The sequence below is a fragment of the Strongylocentrotus purpuratus genome, unplaced genomic scaffold (genome assembly GCF_000002235.5).
Source record: "Strongylocentrotus purpuratus isolate Spur 01 unplaced genomic scaffold, Spur_5.0 spur5_scaffold_18, whole genome shotgun sequence".
Classification (NCBI taxonomy): domain Eukaryota; kingdom Metazoa; phylum Echinodermata; class Echinoidea; order Camarodonta; family Strongylocentrotidae; genus Strongylocentrotus; species Strongylocentrotus purpuratus.
The window spans coordinates 21,570,332-21,576,331 of record NW_022145603.1 but is presented as its reverse complement, the minus strand read 5'-3'; the positions used below and the strand labels follow the sequence as shown (position 1 = coordinate 21,576,331).

At 39.9% G+C, this 6,000-nt stretch overlaps 1 protein-coding gene across 1 annotated transcript; it reads right to left on the bottom strand.

Annotated features, from left to right (window-relative positions):
• Nucleotides 1-314: 314 nt before the first annotated feature.
• Nucleotides 315-1,700, bottom strand: LOC105439228 (tripartite motif-containing protein 59-like). Its single transcript, XM_011667973.2, has one exon. It carries the CDS (start codon nucleotides 1,698-1,700, stop codon nucleotides 315-317), a length of 1,386 nt encoding a protein of 461 aa, XP_011666275.2.
• Nucleotides 1,701-6,000: the final 4,300 nt, after the last annotated feature.

The following is a 6,000-nucleotide window of genomic DNA, read 5'->3' as shown; positions in this document are numbered from 1 at the left end:
CCCCTTGAGCGCCAGGGGGGGGGCCCAACCCCCAAAAATCGTAAAAATCACGTGATTTTACATGATTTTTTTCTCAAGGGGGGGGGGGGCCCGGGCCCCCCCCCCTGGATCCGCCACTGCACAGCTGATTGTCAGTAGGATAGTTTGGCGATGTCCCACACAACCCCAATGTCAGCTTCATTGTACCCACATCTATCATCGCACTTTGAAACTTCCTTATATTTGTGTGAACTGATATTCATCATCATCATCGCATTCTGAATTTTCCTTGTTGTCAGCTTCTGTACGTGAACCCATATTTCTCTCTATCTCATTCATGTTTTCCACGTAGGCAGTTGAGCAGCTAATCCCGAGAACACAAATTCGCCATCTGCATTTTCCACGTTGTCAGCTTCTATACATAAACGCACCTGCATCTCCAACTCAGTCTGCATCTCCAACTCAGTCTGTATCAGTCTTTCCGCGTAGTCAGCATCCGAGTACGATGCAAAATCATCATCATCGCATTCTGAATTTTCCACGTTGGCAGCTTCTGTACATGAACGCACCTGCCTCTCCATCTCATTCTGCATTACGTTTTCTGCGTGGTCCCCTTCCGAGTACTCAAATTGATCATCATCGCATTCTGGAACTTTCCCGTAGTCATCAGCTTCCGTGAATTGACATTTTTCATCCCTTTGATTAACTCTGTCCTCATAAGACCGACAGGCGCCATATTCAACCTTAGCTGTGTCCTCCGACTGTGCTGCCAACCCCTTCACCAACGGCAGAAGCTGATTAACATCAATCATGACTAGCTCCACCTTCTTTTTGGTCTTGACCATACCAAGATTCAGCAGCTCGTCTCCTGATGGGTGGAATTCCGCATTCATCACGGCCTCCTTGGCGCGTGCCATGGCCTCGGCATCAATTTTGCCGGCAAGGACTTTGTTGAGGAGTTCATCCAAGTCGTTGCACACCATGGTGTGACTAGCCAGGCTGTCCGCTTCCAAGCTTTCTGGATCTTCGGCTGTGATCACCGTCAAGGCACGACTGATATCCTGAACAACCTGATAATAATACAGCATTGTGTCCTCATCAATGCTGCTGTCATAGCTACTCTGCAACGAATGGATTTCCTCCAGTAAGGAGGTTTCATTTTCCTTCAAAAGCCTTGATTTCCTGGCAAACGCATTCTTGATACAACGCTTCAAATTGACCACTGCAGAGGCCACTTGTCCTTTCGGTGCCTCGGCAGATGCGATCACTCTCTCCATGTCTGCTTTCTTAGCCTGGCCACGTTGCAGGAGACAGTCTATCTTTTCCTGTATCTCCCTCTTGAAATCCTCTTTGGTTTTCATTGGGTGGTTCAGATGCCCGGTGACCACGCATCTCATACAGATGTGCACTTTGCATTCCTGGCAGAAGAATTCCTTCTCATGCTCTTTGTGGAAGGGACATGCTTTCGCCGAAGTGAGAGACACCTGGTAGTCATTCGCAAGACTGTTGATCATGACATTTCTGGGGAGTCCCTCGACACCCTTCTCGGTTAACGTCGTCTCTGCTCGACACACCGGACACGACAAGCAAGCTCCGGAGAGTTGGTAGATCCCCTCTAGACACTCTCGACAGAAGGTATGACCGCAATTCAATATCGTAGCATTTTCGATGACGTCAATACATACTGGACATTCCAGGTTATCTTTTTTGCATCTTGCCATGGCTAATTATGCTTGTCCGTTGTCTGAATAAAAAAGCAACAATATTGGAGAATTGAGTGATTATACCGGTCTGCATTAAACCTAACATTCTTTTTTAGCATGAACATATCATTTACTTCGCAAAATGTCTGAAAAATCAACCTGTACCTGTTAAAATGTCAAATTGTCATCCGTTGAAAAACAACATTTCGCAATTCAATAAATTAGAAGAACAGTAATTGCAGAAGCAGAATAAAAGATGACTTATGGACAACGAATGATTCTCATAGAAAATGAAAAGGATTTAAATTTTCAGATTAAATTTTCTTTTCATTTCTGAAGAATTAAGAAGGCCTATATATTTCTAAAATAATGGAATTAATAAGTAGCACTATACCTGTCCGTCACCTCTTCAAACATGTACCGGCCATCTCAACTTGCCTCGGTTAAAAACATATATAATAAAAGATGCCGATTAAGACACTGCTTTGCTTATCCAACAAATGCAACAATACTGTTTGGACATATGGCAGTGCAGTGATCAGATGAAGCGTGAAGTACACGTACGCAGGTACCGGGTTATGGGGATTCCCCAATACATGACGTCATTTCTGCATACTAGCAGTCTAGGTATAAAGACAGTTTAGCCGATATAGCGTTTTAGTAGCGGTTCTAGACTAGTCTGCAAGCACAAACCCTGGTCAGTCGTAAAAGAGAGTCTGCACTATAAGACTACCATAGGCCATGTAATATAGCTGCTCCTGACACAACCAGTAGGTAGCTGGGCTAGGCTTCTCTCAAGGCACAATGATTTTTTGATAGAGTGTCAAATTAGGGTCTGTGCTTGCAGACTAGTTCTAGACTGAGGCTGCGAGGGAGGGGGGGGGGGGCATGCATCATTTTTTTCAATTCAGATTTGGTTTGGACGGGGAGTGCATGCATGCTGCTGAAGCGGCTAAACCCATACCCATTTTTAAGGGTCATTTTTGGCAAAAAAAAATAGTGGAACCCATTATTATAAGACTTTGGATGAAAAAGCGAAATGATTTAAAATCATTTTTGCCGGATTTTGCATCTGGAATTTTTATTCATGCAAGATTGTGGGCGAGATATTATCCTGAAGAAAATGGTTAGTAACCCATGTTTAAGGCCAAGATCTGAAAAGTGGGGGTACTTTTAGGGATTAAAATCTTTTTATTGAAAGTCGGGTGTATGAACCAGTCCTGGTATGAACCACTGGTACATTGAGTGTAGGATGATAACTGCGGAGAAATTTTCGCTGGAGCATCTGGCGTGCAAGCTCACCTCTTGTGCCTTCTGTTTGCTCTCTCTCTCTCCGTTGTTCACTCTCTTACTTGCTCTTCTTTCTCATCCCTCTCTCTCTCCGGCCCTTCATTTCTCTCTCCCCACTCTTTCTAATTTCCTACCTCCCTTTCTCTCTCCCCACTCTCTATCTCTCTCATTCTCACCCATCTCTCTCATTCCCTCCCTTCCTCTCTCTCCCTTCATCTCTCTCTCCCTCTCTTTTCAGCTCTCTCTCTCTAATTCCCTCCCTCCCTTTCTCTCTCCCAGCTCTCTCTTTCTCATTCCCTCTTTCCGATTCTCTCTCCCGCCACTCTCTCTCTCTCTCTCACACACACACACACTCTCTCTGTAACTCATCACTTCAAATGATGAATTCCAAGGTCAAGGGTATCTAAATCTATATACTGAGCAAAGATATATATTTCATAATACTTCTTGTGTAATAAACAATATGAGTACGCAATGAATACAAAATATAACTGCTGTGTAACTATGAGAAATGCAACATAATAACAAAATTAAGGCTTGTTTACATATACCACTGTAAACATCATTTTTTGGTGTGTGTGTGTGTGTGTGAACTACATGTTAATGTGTGGCATGTGGGAATGATAAAGGTAGCTTCATGCAAAAAAAAGTCCTATGTGAACTCACTCATCTGTGTGATAAGATGTACAAAATAATGTGAAGCGCAGTACGCATAAGAACGCTTTGAAAAAATCCCAACGGTGAACCATTGCATGTATGAACAAGCCTTAATAAAGTATAAAAGTGTAACTATACTTCATACAACTTTTATACTTGTACATAGTTCATAAGCAAAATGACATGAAAATATAATCTCTGTGTGTTACTTAGCTATTCAACAAAAGTAATAAAGCAAGGATAGTTTTTGACTTCTCAATATATGCTTACATGCAATTTTCCTTCACCAACCCTCAAGCAGAATCATTCAAAGACTGAATTCTTGATCTAAAACTGAAGTTTGAGTACATATGTAAGGTATAAAATCAAGGTTTAATGAATAAATGAATGTTTGATTACACCCTAATTGGTCCAACTCATTACTGATCTCATGCGCCAATGGTTATTTGACCTGAGGCACTAAGCAACAAAGGTCTGTACCACTGCATGGTATTATGCATCAATGGTCCTATTAATATCAATGGTACAATGTATCAATGGTCCATTGCACCAATGGTCTTTCATGTATTTCACCAATGGTGCAATGTACCCAAGGTCAGGTGCGCCATTGGCCCTATGCATTAATGGTCTAATGCACCAAAAGTCTGATGCATTAATGGTACAATGTACCAAAGGTCAGGTGCGCCATTAGCCCTATGCATTAATGGTCCTATGCACTAATAGTCTGATGCATTAATGGTATTATGCACCCAAAGTCTGATGCATTAATGGTCTTACATGTATTTCACCAATGGTACAATGTACCAAAGGTCAGGTGCACCATAGGCCCTATGCATTAAAGGTCCTATGCACCATTTGTCCCGCTCTAACATATTCACTTTTTGCATCGATAATGAGTCAAAGAGCCAGGGGTTATTGCTAACCCTAAAACGTAACCCTTAACCTCATGGTGATACTTAACATTCTAGCATAGGACCAATATGTACCAATACGATGTCAAAAATGTTTAGCTTTGTTCTGAATAAAATTCAGTATATTCAAAAGAAATATAGAGAAGCTTTTGGAATATAATGAAAAAGTAGAAAACATATTTTGTCTGTTGCAAAGTACTGCGAGTTCACTTCATTGTACTGTGACATAAACAAGGTGATTTTTTTTTAATTCAGTCAAAATGACCTGAGATCTACCTTTAATATAAAAAACTAGGACTAAACAGAGCTTTCCAACTTTGAGAACAAGATAACCCTAAATATACAAACAATTGAACCTTTTGCCAATTTGCAAAGATGAACACAGACAGAATACTTGAATATGGGAAGAACAAGTTTCTTTAAAGCACAAAAGTCATAGCAAAATGTAGCAAACCTCATTTAAAATCGCCTATAATTTGCCTTTAACATTAACAAAAAGGAATCATGGTTATATAATTCTAATTTATCTACGATATACACGACAGATTTACAGCATATATGAACACAAAAAAAGTACTGAGTGACATACACTTGCTATTTGCTAAAGTACAAATACAACAGATACTATATAGAAAATGAATGAATACCGATTCGTACATGTATTTCGAAACATCTTTGACATTCAGCTACCACAAAGAACACTTAATGCTACTAATGATCAATTTTTTTGAAAACTATTTCATGTACATGTAATAGGTGTTTCCATGGGTGTGGTCGTATTGGAATACGACTGGAAGACTTTGTGAATTATCGTCAGATGGTGGGAAAGTGGTGACAAAGGCGATCTGGAATACTTCCCGTTCACCACGTAGACACGGGTATTAAATCCTGGACGCAAGTGAGGTTGTATAGAAGATTTGTGCAATAATGGATATACAAGTTGTACACGTTAAGAATTTCAAATGCATGCGATAGCGTAGCTCAAAATACAAGTACATGTATGAAGATACTGAAAATTGCTTAACAAGAACCTGGTGAATAACAAGATAAAGACATTCAAATAATAATTCTGTTGAAAATAAAAATATACTGTATATGTTGTGGTAAATTGTCATTTATAAGAAACATCTTATGCTAATAAAATAGCCATATATGTCTCTATAAAGACCTTTCCTTCAAAAGAGTTGCATTAAGTAGAACTGTTCTTAATGATAAATGCTAAGCAAAGTATAAAATATAAAATTGTAACAAACAAAAGCCCTAAAGTACAGTCTAAAGATATTGATATGGTCCTTAAACATATTACAGTGTACATGTGTTCTATTGAAACATTTTTGTTTACATTTTACGCTAGATCCTATGGAACATAAATCTCTTGATTTGAATACATAAAGCACACTTATATGGCGAATGGAAATCTGACTCAAGCCCACCGAACACTATTAGATCCGACTACGATC

Excerpts from the sequence above, each read along its gene's own strand:
- LOC105439228 (XM_011667973.2), bottom strand. The coding sequence starts at position 1,700 with ATGGCAAGATGCAAAAAAGATAACCTGGAATGTCCAGTATGTATTGAC.